Source organism: Salvelinus alpinus, chromosome 1, assembly GCF_045679555.1.
Source record: "Salvelinus alpinus chromosome 1, SLU_Salpinus.1, whole genome shotgun sequence".
Taxonomy (NCBI): Eukaryota; Metazoa; Chordata; class Actinopteri; order Salmoniformes; family Salmonidae; genus Salvelinus; species Salvelinus alpinus.
Window position 1 is genome coordinate 15,349,213 of NC_092086.1, and position 13,824 is coordinate 15,363,036.

Sequence of the window (13,824 nt, forward strand, 5' to 3'; positions counted from 1 at the left end):
ATAGTAACTGTCTCTAAGTCTTCCACTGCAGGTCAGAACCAACAGATAGTAACTGTCTCTGATGCTATTGTTTGGCTTTCTTATTTATTCAACCTTTAGCTAGGTAATTATCGGGTCAGATTATTTATTGTCTAATGCTTGGTCAAGGAGCTGTTACAAAAATATGACAATATAATTATATCTGTACAGCACTTCTGCTTGATAAACCCTGCACCGCCTTTGAATTGAATCTGATGTCATTTCGCAAACAGTTTTGCCATAGTTTTGTGTTTTCTCTCAACAGGTTTCTTTACCATGGCAATCTTAGAAAGAAAGGTGCTATCTAGAACCTAAAAGGGTGATTTGGCTGTCCCCATAGGAGAACCCTTCGGAAAAGCCTTTTTGGTTCCAGGTAGAACCCTTTTGGGTTCCATGTAGAACCCTTTTGGGTTCCAGGTAGAACCCTTTTGGGTTCCATGTAGAACCCTTTTCACAGAAGATTCTACATGGATCCCAAAAGGGGTCAAGTGGAACCAAAAATGGTTCTTCCATAGGGACAGCTGAAGAACCCTTTCTGAACACTTTTTTCTAGGTGTGAGTCATAATATGGTGGTTGAATTTTTTATACCAATGTATATACTGTCTGTTATTACTATAACAGTATTTAAAAATACTCTCTCACACGTTCTATCTCTCCCTTTGTGATACAAAATAAGCAGGTATTAAAGTAACTTTGTGCGAGCCGGATCGGCCCATAGTGATACAAACATGACAATTCCCAAATACTCTTCATGCAGGATCTTCTCTGCCTACATCAAGGAAATCGAGGACAAGCCAGGCCCGACAGCGTGGGGGGCTAAGATGCCATTTGGGGAGATGCTGCTGGAGACCAAGGACTGTGGAGGTTGGGTACACAGTGTCTCCTTCTCCCCCAGCGGAGACCACCTGGCCTGGGTCGCTCACAACAGCAGCATCAGTGTGGCCGACGCCACCCAGGGGAAAGAGTGAGTGAAGGTGTGAAGAGGTGAAAGAGTGAAGGGGGGAAAGAGTGAAGGGGGGAAAGAGTGAAAGAGTGAAGGGGTGAAAGAGTGAAGGGGTGAAAGAGTGAAGGGGGGAAAGAGTGAAGGGGGGAAAGAGTGAAAGAGTGAAGGGGTGAAAGAGTGAAGGGGGGAAAGAGTGAAGGGGGGAAAGAGTGAAGGGGGAAAAAAGTAAAGGGGTGAAAGAGTGAAGGGGTGAAAGAGTAAAGGTGAATGGGACAAATGATAAGGCAGACGGTACCCAGGGGAAAGAGTGAAGGGGTGAAAGAGTAAAGGTGAATGGGACAAATGATAAGGCAGACGGTACCCAGGGGAAAGAGTGAAGGGGTGAAAGAGTAAAGGTGAATGGGACAAATGATAAGGCAGACGGTACCCAGGGGAAAGAGTGAAGGGGTGAAAGAGTAAAGGTGAATGGGACAAATGATAAGGCAGACGGTACCCAGGGGAAAGAGTGAAGGGGTGAAAGAGTAAAGGTGAATGGGACAAATGATAAGGCAGACGGTACCCAGGGGAAAGAGTGAAGGGGTGAAAGAGTAAAGGTGAATGGGACAAATGATAAGGCAGACGGTACCCAGGGGAAAGAGTGAAGGGGTGAAAGAGTAAAGGTGAATGGGACAAATGATAAGGCAGACGGTACCCAGGGGAAAGAGTGAAGGGGTGAAAGAGTAAAGGTGAATGGGACAAATGATAAGGCAGACGGTACCCAGGGGAAAGAGTGAAGGGGTGAAAGAGTAAAGGTGAATGGGACAAATGATAAGGCAGACGGTACCCAGGGGAAAGAGTGAAGGGGTGAAAGAGTAAAGGTGAATGGGACAAATGATAAGGCAGACGGTACCCAGGGGAAAGAGTGAAGGGGTGAAAGAGTAAAGGTGAATGGGACAAATGATAAGGCAGACGGTACCCAGGGGAAAGAGTGAAGGGGTGAAAGAGTAAAGGTGAATGGGACAAATGATAAGGCAGACGGTACCCAGGGGAAAGAGTGAAGGGGTGAAAGAGTAAAGGTGAATGGGACAAATGATAAGGCAGACGGTACCCAGGGGAAAGAGTGAGTAGCTATCACTCACAGAAAGGGTGCTTCTCAATCTTTTCCTCCACTACTGGTGTCCTCTCGCCTCACCTCCTGGAAATAGAACAGGGAAGCCATTAGAGCCTTGGAGGAGATCCTTGAAAAGGAACCTTGGGTCCTTCTGATGTTCTGAGGAAGAGGCTAGGAGAAGGGATGTGAGGAATCTTTAATTTAGTAATTCACACAAAGAGAGGAACATGTCATTGACCCCTGACTCTTGATCTCTGACCTTGTGTGGATTGACAGGGTGACTCAGCTGACAACGGACCGCCTCCCTCTAGTGAGCGTGCTCTATGTGAGCCCCACAGAGATGGTTGCCGCGGTAAGAAAACACACCTCTCTCACTCTCGTCATTTGTGACCGACCAGAACCATAGCAAGGTTACTCAACATGTGAGCCTAGTTCACCGAACCACTTCCACCTGTGGGAGTTCATTGAAGAAATACACTGTCTCAGATGGAACACTGTCCCCTATATATAGGCTTTACAGGATCCCTTGTGGCATGGTATCCTACAGTTTGCTCCTATCGGTCCTGGTCAAAAGCAGTGCATTATATAAAGGCAATAGGGTTTCATTTGGGACTCAGCCATAAGGCAATATCATACATACCCTGCATACCTAATGTCTAAACCCTCTATGTTCCTATCATACATACCCTGCATACCTAATGTCTAAACCCTCTATCTTCCTATCATACATACCCTGCATACCTAATGTCTAACCCCTCTGTGTTCCTATCATACATACCCTGCATACCTAATGTCTAAACCCTCTATCTTCCTATCATACATACCTGCAAACCTAATGTCTAAACCCTCTATGTTCCTATCATACATACCTTGCATACCTAATGTCTAACCCCTCTATCTTCCTATCATACATACCCTGCATACCTAATGTCTAAATCCTCTGTGTTCCTATCATACATACCCTGCATACCTAATGTGTAAACCCTCTATGTTCCTATCATACATACCCTGCATACCTAATGTCTAAACCCTCTATCTTCCTATCATACATACCCTGCATACCTAATGTCTAAACCCTCTGTGTTCCTATCATACATACCCTGCATACCTAATGTCTAAACCCTCTGTGTTCCTAGCATACATACCCTGCATACCTAATGTCTAAACCCTCTGTGTTCCTAGCATACATACCCTGCATACCTAATGTCTAAACCCTCTATCTTCCTATCATACATACCCTGCATACCTAATGTGTAAACCCTCTATGTTCCTATCATACATACCCTGCATACCTAATGTCTAAACACTCTATCTTCCTATCATACATACCCTGCATACCTAATGTATAACCCCTCTATCTTCCTATCATACATATCATACATACCCTGCAAACCTAATGTATATTCCCTCTATGTTTCTAGCATACATACCCTGCATACCTAATGTTTAAACCCTCTATGTTTCTAGCATACATACCCTGCATACCTAATGTCTAAACCCTCTGTGTTCCTAGCATACATACCCTGCATACCTAATGTCTAAACCCTCTGTTTCAGGGCCATGACTGCTGTCCGTTTCAGTTCTCCTATAAGGGCCCAGGCAGTCTGAAGTTTGTTAAGAAGCTGGACATCCCCAAGCAGACCTCTAGGGGCAGCATGTCCGCCATGCAACACTTCCGCAATCTGGATAAGAAGGCTACTGACGATGAGAGCAACGAGCTGGGCTGCCTGCACCAGAACAGCATCACGTGAGGAGAGAGGGAGTGTGTGTGCTGTGTGTTGTGTGTTTGTGTGTGTGTTGTATGTGTGTTGTGTGTTGTATGTGTATTGTGTGTTGTGTGTGTTTGTGTGTGTGTTATATGTGTGTTGTGTGTGTGTTGTGTGTGTGTTGTATATGTGTTGTGTGTGTTGTATGTGTGTTGTGTGTGTGTTGTGTGTTGTATGTGTGTTGTGTATTGTGTGTGTCACATACACGTGTTTAGCAGATGTTATTGCGGGTGTAGCGAAATGCTTGTAACTATACTGAATCTCTCTGCTCCTGTGTCTCCCTCCAGTCAGCTGTGTATCGTGTCAGGAACTAAGGTCCACGTGGACAAGTACAGCAGTGTGGGTCTGGACGGAGCTATGGTCCTCTGGGACTTCAAGGTACTGCCTACATACACCACATATACAAAAGTATGTGGACACCCCGTCAAATGAGTAGATTTGGCTATTTCAGCCACACCCGTTGCTGACAAGTGTATAAAATCGAGCGCACCGCCATGCAATCTCCATAGACAAACATTTGCAGTAGAATGGCCTTACTGAAGAGCTCAGTGACATTCAACATGGCACCGTCATAGGATGCCACCTTTCCAACAAGTCAGTTTGTCAAATTTCTGACCTGCTACAACTGCCCCGGTCAACTGTAAGTGCTGTTATTGTGAAGTGGAAACGTCTAGGAGCAACAATGCCTCCACTGTGAAGTGGTAGGCCACACAAGCTCACAGAACGGGACCACCAAGTGTTGAAGCACGTAGCGCGTAAAAATCGTCTGTCCTCGGTTGCAACACTCACTACCGAGTTCCAAACTACCTCTGGAAGCAATGTCAAAACTAGAACTGTTTGTCGGGAGCTTCATGAAATGGGTTTCCATGGCCGAGCAGCCGCACACAAGCCTAAGATCACTGTGCACAGTGCCAAGCGTCAGCTGGAGTGGTGTAAAGCTTGCAGCCATTGGACTCTGTAACCTGAGTTGATGTGTGTATAGATGTGAGAAGTCAGCTTATTCAGCCAGGTGTTGAATGTACCCAGGAGACAGCAACTTACCGAGATCAGGGCTCCATCTTCACCTCTTGGTCGGCCAGTCTAAACAGATTATTCATATGTTCATGGTGACTAAGTAAATATGTACAGAAACCACACTACAAAAATATATGTATAAACATATATATACATATATAAAATATATGTAAAAATATATATATACATATATAAAATATATGTATAAACATATATATACATATATAAAATATATGTAAAAATATATATATACATATATAAAATATATGTATAAATATATATATACATATATAAAATATATGCCCAACTAAAGAGGTTTTCTAACACAACAAAATCGAATCAAATCCGGCTGAGAGGCTTCTGTCCTCCTCTCTCTCCCGGACTGCCAATCACCTTCATTGGCTGCACCTGATGTGCTTATCAAGGCTTAGCTCAGCACCTAGACCCAGCTGCTGCCCCCTGGGGGAAGGAGTGTGGAAGTGTATCCTGGATAGTGTGTTGGCCTGTGTTCCAACACTAACCTTTCCCCCATATCATTACACAGCATAGTGCACTACTGTTGACCAGAGCCTTATGGGTAAAACTCAGGCTGTTCTACTCTGTTTATATGACATTTATGAACCTGTTTTTCTTCTTCTCTCTGTTTTCCCTGCAGCACTGAGTTCATGGAGGATGCTACAACCATAGGCTGTGTGTTGCCATCTGTGCGGTCAGCATCACTCCAGCTGACCAGGGGACTCACCACTACCAGTTGTTATTAACATCTACTCTAAGCAGTTAGTCACACCAGGGTTGGGGTCAATTCCATTTCAATTCAAGTCAATTTGGAAAGTAAACCAAATTCCAATTCCATAAAAAAAAGAAATCCTCATTGAAAAGCATTGAAGAGAATTGGAATGTCAGTGTACTTTCTGAATTGACTGGAATTGAAATGGAATTGACCCCAAACACAGAGTCACACCACTGTCAAGTTACCTATTATTTTACACAGATAGATGTGTTATCATGTGTATTAATTTTAAACTGGAACAGTAGACGCTTCTGCAGCTTCAAGATGTTTCGCAAATAAATCATGTAGCTTTGTGCTGGGTTTCAATCGATGACTCAATATTTTTGAGTAAATAAACACGCTTTCTACAGATTGTGGTGGACTGAGTTTTCATATTGTACTGTGGTTCCTACGTGATAAAGGAACTCACACCCAAGTGGTACGTTTGGTGTATATTTCTAATACTGTAATAAGACATATTATTATATAAATCACAATGTCCATCCCTGGCTGAGTACTACACTACAACAAGGTATTGTGTCTATGGCAGTATGGCTACAGTGAATCTACACTCCAGAGCTGTTTTAAATGGTACAAAGTACAATATAAATATAAATATACAAAATACAAAGTAACATGTGTAATAAGCAAAAAGCTGCTGCAGGTGCTTGAGGGTCGCTCGAGGAGAAGTCAAGGAAGGTCAATGTTTTGCCAGCTGTTACTACTGTAAATTAATAGCTTTTCTTGTCTACCTCTGCCCACTGTGATCTCCGCCCACTGTGACCACCGCCCACTGTGACCACCGCCCACTGGTTTGAGTTCTCCATGAATAACAACATGCAGAGCTACTAGCTACTAGAGAGGAAGAGGCGGAGCCAGAGGGTTTACTCACGTCAAAGTCTGTCCCACGGGGAATACAGCGTTATTCACTGTGTTTCTGTAGGTTTAATAAGCAGATCGATAGATAGTTTGTCACCTGCCTTCCCGCCTTCGGGACAACAACTCATTATATACAGTATCTCTGCTACTACTGCATAGATTTACACTAGGGGCGTTACCCAACCTCCCTTTCCCCTAGAGGAGCCAATCAACACAAACCTTTTTTCCCACCTGACCATAGATAATGATAGAGAAAGCACTGAGTATGCAAATCATTTAAGAACACCTGCTCTGTCCATTACATAGACTGACCAGGTGAATTCACGTGAAAGCTATGATCCCTTATTGATGTCACTTGTTAAATCCACTTCAATCAGTGCAGATGAAGGGGAGGAGACAGGGTAAAGAAGGATTTTTAAGCCTTGAGACAATTGAGACATGGATTGCGCATGTGTTCCATCCAGAGAGTGAATGGGCAAGACAAAAGATTTAAGTGCCTTTGAACGGGGTATGGTAGTAGGTGCCAGGCGCACCGGTTTGTGTCAAGAACTGCAACGCTGCTGGGTTTTTCCACGCTCAACAGTTTCCCATGTGTATCAAAAATGGTCCACCACCCAAAGTACATCCAGCCAACTTGACACAACTGTGGGAAGCATTGGAGTCAACATGGGCCAGCATCCCTGTGGAACCCTTTCGACACCTTGTAGAGTCCAAGCCCAACGAATTGAGGCTGTTCTGAGGGAAACTCAACATGACGAAGGTGTTCCTAATGTTTGGTATACTCAGTGTATGCAGTAGTTATTAAGCAATAAGGCCCGAGGGGGTGTGATATATGACCAATATAACACAGCTAAAGGCTGTTTTTATCATGATGCAATGCAGAGTGACTGGATACAGCCATTAGCTGTGGTTTATTTGCCATATATCACAAACCCCCGAGGTGCCTAATTGCTATTATAAACTGGTTACCAACGTAATTATAGCAGTAAAAATACATGTTTTGTCATACCCGGTCTGATTTACCACAGCTTTCAGCCAATCAGCATTCAGGGTTCAAACCACCTAGTTTATAATTCCCATTATAGCATCGGTGTGTTTGGGGCAGCGCCATTGAGGCAATCTCCATTTTGAAGTAGTACTCAGCTAATGAATTTGGAAGTCCCACCCAGTTGACTACATTAAATATGGCGGAAGCCAAGAATGTCTATTATTTAGTCAAGTGACCGGTCTAACAATGGAAATACATGTCTTCAAAGATGGAAGGCAGGCGGGAGGAGGCGAGATCAGGTGTCCCCATTCTAGCCAATGAGAGGGCAGATACACATGTGAACAGGCCATAGAGATTGACAGAGGACTCTTTAAGCTGTAAAGACGGCACTGCAGTAAAGCCTTTTCATGGGCTCCTGACCAGTTCTGATGTTTTGTGTGTGTTTTTTCTTCCCCCGCTGATCTTAACTTTTTGTTTTACATAATGTCTCCGCCTTCATTTCCTATGACCGAAAACAGCTTCTGGACATCTGAACAGTGATCACTAAGTTCCATTTGGATGACAATTTTCTACTTCAACGAGTTGGCAGCTCTGGACGTTCTGCTTACTCCCGGACCAGGGCCCTAATCCCCCCAGGAACTCGAAAAAGGAAGTGACGGCGCAAGAAGAGGCATAAGAGTCGGCATCCTGACGAAGACTACGTTGGCGTGTAAATAAACCGTCTATACCCTCCATTCTATTGGCGAACGTACAGTCACTGAAGAACAAGCTGGACGAGTTCCGTTAGAGACGATCCTATCAACGGGACCTGAACAACTGTAGTATAGTGTGTTTTTCTGAGTCGTGGCTGAACAAGGACATGTATAATATACATCTAGCTGGTTTTTCTTTGTCAAGACCGGACGGCAGCCTCGGGTAAGATGAGAGAGGGGGGGGAGGAGTCTCTTTGTTAGCTGGTGTGCGATCTCTAATGTTAAGGAAGTCTTGAGTTTTTTTGCTTGTCTGAGTTAGAATACCTCATGATAAGCTGCAGACCATACTATTTACCAAGAAAGTTTGCTTCTATATTTTTTTGTTGACATCTATATACCACCACAAACCGATGCTGGCACTAAGATTGCATTCAACGAGCTGTATTGGGCCATAAGCAAACAACAAAATGTACATCAAGAGGCGGTGCTTCTCGTAGCCGGTGATTTTAATGCAGGGAAACTGAAATATGTTTTGCCTCATTTCTACCAGCATTTCACTTGTGCAACTAACTCTAGATAACCTTTTACTCCACACACAGACATGCATACAAGGCTCTCCATCGCCCTCCCTTTGGCAAATCTGATCATAACTCCTGATTCCTCCTGATTCCTGTTTCCTGTTTACCAGTGATGCATTCAATACTGAAGCGGTGGAATAAAGCGGATGCTAAGCTACAGGACAGTTTCGCTAGCACAGACTGGAATATGTTCTGGGATTCATCCGATAACATTGAGAAGTTTACCACATCAATCACAGGCTTCATTAATAAGTGCATCAACGACGTCATCCCAACAGTGTACCGTACGTACATATCCCAACCAGAAGCCATGGATTACAGGCAACATCCACACTGAGCTAAAGGCTATAGCTACCGCTTTCAAGGAGCGGGACACTAATTCGGACGCTTGTAAGAAATCCCGCTACGACCTCCGATGAGCCATCAAACAGGCAAAGTCTCAATATAGGACTAAAATCGGATCATACTACGTCGGCTCTAATGCTAGTCGGATTTGGGAGGGCTTGCTAACTATCACGGATTACAAAGGGAAACCCAGCCGCGAGCTGCCCAGTTATGCAAGCCTACCAGACAAGCTAAATGCCTTCTATGCTCGCTTCGAGAAGCAACACTGAACCATGCATAAGAGCACCACCTGTTCCGGACGACTGTGTGATCTCGCTCTCCGTAGCCGATGTGAGTAAGACCTTCAAGGCCCTGAGGCCAGACAGATTACCAGGATGCATATTCAGAGCATGTGCTGCCAGCTGGCAAGTGACTTCACTGACAGTCTGTAATATCTACATGTTTCCAACAGACCACCATAGTCCCTGTGCCCAAGAACGCCAAGGTAACCTGTCTAAATAACTTTCTCCCTGTAACACTCACATCTGTAGCCATGAAATGCTTTCAAAGGCTGGTCATGGCTCACATCAACACCATCATCCCAGACACCCTGGACCCAATCCAATTCGAATACCGCCCCAACAGATCCATAGATGACACAATCTCTATCGCACTCCACACTGCACTCTTCCGCCTGGACAAGAGGAACACCTATGTGAGAATGATGTTCATCGACAACAGCTCAGCGTTCAACACCACAGTGCCCTACAAGCTCATCACTAAGCTCAGGACCTGGGACTGAACACCTCCTTCTGCAACTGGATACTGGACTTCCTGATGGGCCGCCCCCAGGTGGTGATGGTAGGCAACAAAACATCCGCCACGCTGAGCCTCAACATGAGGCCCCTCAGGGGTGCGTTGTTAGTCCCCTCCTGTACTCCCTGTTCACCTATGGCCACGCACGACTCCAACACCATCATTAAGTTTGCTGACAACACAACAGTGGTAAGCCTGATCAACGACAACGATGAGACAGCCTATAGAGAGGATGACAGTGACCACATCGGTTACACTGGCAGTGTTGTGCCAGGACAACAACCTCTCCCTCAACATCAGGAAGACAAAGAAGCTGATTGTAGACTACAGGAAACAGATGGCTGAGCACGCCCCTATTCACATCGACGGAGCTGTAGTGGAGTGGGTCGAGAGCTTCAAGTTCCTCTGTGTCCATGTCACTAAGGAATTAATCTGATCCACACACATCAACACAGTCGTGAAGAGGTCACGACACCGCCTCTTCCCCCTCAGGAGGCTGAAAAGATTTTCAAAAAGCTCTACAGCGGCACCATTGAGAGCATCTTGACTGGCTGCATACATCACCGCTTGATATGACAACTGCTTGGCATCCGGCCTCAAGTCCCACCAGAGGGTAGTGAGTACTGCCCAGTACATCACTAGGGCAGAGCTCCCTGCCATCCAGGACCTCTATACCATGCGGTGTCAGAGGAAGGCCCTAAAAATTGTCAAAGACTCCAGCCACCCAAGACATAGACTGTTCTCTCTAATACCTCATGGCAAGCAGTACCGATGCACCAAGTCTGGAACCAACAGGACCCTGAACAGCTTCTACCCCCAAGCCATAAGACTACTAAATAGTTAACCAATAGCTACCTGGACTATCCGCATTTAACCTTTTTGCAACTCTTTTGACTCATCACATACGCTGCTGCTATTGTTTATTATCTATCCTGTTGCCAAGTCAATTTACCCCTACCTATGTATACATATCTTGCTCAATTACCTCGTACCCCTGCACATCGACTTGCTACTGGTAACCCGTGTATATAACCAAGTTATCATTGACTGGGTACTGGTAACCCGTGTATATAGCCAAGTTATCATTGACTGGGTACTGGTACCCCGTGTATATAGCCAAGTTATCATTGACTGGGTACTGGTAACCCGTGTATATAACCAACTTATCATTGACTGGGTACTGGTACCCCGTGTATATAGCCAAGTTATCATTGACTGGGTACTGGTACCCCGTGTATATAGCCAAGTAATCATTGACTGGGTACTGGTACCCCGTGTATATAACCAAGTTATCATTGACTGGGTACTGGTACCCCGTGTATATAACCAAGTTATCATTGACTAGGTACTGGTACCCTGTGTATATAACCAAGTTATCATTGATTGGGTACTGGTACCCCGTGTATATAGCCAAGTTATCATTGACTGGGTACTGGTACCCCGTGTATATAGCCAAGTTATCATTGACTGGGTACTGGTACCCCGTGTATATAGCCAAGTTATCATTGACTGGGTACTGGTAACCCGTGTATATAGCCAAGTTATCATTGACTGGGTACTGGTACCCCGTGTATATAGCCAAGTTATCATTGACTGGGTACTGGTAACCCGTGTATATAACCAACTTATCATTGACTGGGTACTGGTACCCCGTGTATATAGCCAAGTTATCATTGACTGGGTACTGGTACCCCGTGTATATAGCCAAGTAATCATTGACTGGGTACTGGTACCCCGTGTATATAACCAAGTTATCATTGACTGGGTACTGGTACCCCGTGTATATAACCAAGTTATCATTGACTAGGTACTGGTACCCTGTGTATATAACCAAGTTATCATTGACTGGGTACTGGTACCCCGTGTATATAACCAAGTTATCATTGACTAGGTACTGGTACCCTGTGTATATAACCAAGTTATCATTGACTGGGTACTGGTACCCGTGTATATAACCAAGTTATCATTGACTGGGTACTGGTACCCCGTGTATATAACCAAGTTATCATTGACTAGGTACTGGTACCCCGTGTATATAACCAAGTTATCATTGACTGGGTACTGGTACCCCGTGTATATAACCAAGTTATCATTGACTAGGTACTGGTTACCCGTGTATATAACCAAGTTATCATTGACTGGGTACTGGTAACCCGTGTATATAACCAAGTTATCATTGACTGGGTACTGGTAACCCGTGTATATAACCATGTTATCATTGACTGGGTACTGGTAACCTGTGTATATAACCAAGTTATCGTTGACTGGGTACTGGTAACCCGTGTATATAACCAAGTTATCATTGACTGGGTACTGGTAACCCGTGTATAACCAAGTTATCATTGACTGGGTACTGGTACCCCGTGTATATAACCAAGTTATCATTGACTGGGTACTGGTAACCTGTGTATATAACCAAGTTATCATTGACTGGGTACTGGTACCCCGTGTATATAACCAAGTTATCATTGACTGGGTACTGGTAACCCGTGTATAACCAAATTATCATTGACTGGGTACTGGTTACCCGTGTATATAACCAAGTTATCATTGACTGGGTACTGGTAACCCGTGTATATAGCCAAGTTATCATTGACTGGGTACTGGTAACCCATGTATATAACCAAGTTATCATTGACTGGGTACTGGTTACCCGTGTATATAACCAAGTTATCATTGACTGGGTACTGGTAACCCGTGTATATAGCCAAGTTATCATTGACTGGGTACTGGTTACCCGTGTATATAACCAAGTTATCATTGACTGGGTACTGGTAACCCGTGTATATAACCAAGTTATCATTGACTGGGTACTGGTTACCCGTGTATATAACCAAGTTATCATTGATTGTGTACTGATAACCCGTGTATATAACCAAGTTATCATTGACTGGGTACTGGTAACCCGTGTATATAACCAAGTTATCATTGACTGGGTACTGGTAACCTGTGTATATAACCAGGTTATCATTGACTGGGTACTGGTAACCCGTGTATATAGCCATGTTATCATTGACTGGGTACTGGTAACCCGTGTATATAACCAGGTTATCGTTACTCATTGTATATTTATTCCTCATGTTATTATTTTTCTCTGCATTGGTTGGAAGGGCCCATAAGGAAGCATGTCCCTGTTTGTCTACACCTGTTGTTTATGAAGCATTTCCCTGTTTGTCTACACCTGTTGTTTATGAAGCATTTCCCTGTTTGTCTACACCTGTTGTTTATGAAGCATGTCCCTGTTTGTCTACACCTGTTGTTTATGAAGCATTTCCCTGTTTGTCTACACCTGTTGTTTATGAAGCATTTCCCTGTTTGTCTACACCTGTTGTTTATGAAGCATTTCCCTGTTTGTCTACACCTGTTGTTTATGAAGCATGTCCCTGTTCGTCTACACCTGTTGTTTATGAAGCATTTCCTTGTTAGTCTACACCTGTTGTTTATGACGCATGTCCCTGTTAGTCTACACCTGTTGTTTACAAAATATATGACAAATAACATTTGATTTGATTATAGGATCTGTGACAGCATGGGCAGCACCATTGAGGATATCTCCATTTTAAAGTAGTCAATTTAATTTTTCTTCATTGGCTGATTGCTCCCAACTCATAGGAACCCGCACCCAGTTGACTACTTTAAGTGGTGGAAGCCCTCAATGGCAATGTCCATGCTAAAACAGGTTATATCCACGATGAGTCCTCTATCTATCTCTGGAAAACAGGCACAACTCCGATATAGTCGTTTTTTGAAAGTTGGGCTTATTTTCGTGGACAGATTTTGGGCGGAGTAAAACCTCTTGCTTCGCATTTTCCCCTCTGGCGCTGCACATGCTAAAATATATTTTTGGCCACTACAGGCCTCTATCATTCTCTATGCACCTGACCAATCAGAATCGAGCCGACGACAACATTGAATTTCGCTTTTAGCCAACTGGGACGGGAAATCC

At 44.2% G+C, this 13,824-nt stretch overlaps 1 protein-coding gene across 1 annotated transcript; it reads left to right on the forward strand.

Annotated features, from left to right (window-relative positions):
* Nucleotides 1-776: 776 nt before the first annotated feature.
* Nucleotides 777-5,971, forward strand: LOC139570458 (actin-related protein 2/3 complex subunit 1A-A; the record flags this gene model as incomplete). The annotated part of the gene is given in 5 exon segments (XM_071392348.1): nucleotides 777-983; nucleotides 2,329-2,404; nucleotides 3,609-3,799; nucleotides 4,106-4,196; nucleotides 5,488-5,971. Coding segments are annotated over 5 exon segments (571 nt in total), but the record flags the coding sequence as incomplete, so codon positions are not given.
* Nucleotides 5,972-13,824: the final 7,853 nt, after the last annotated feature.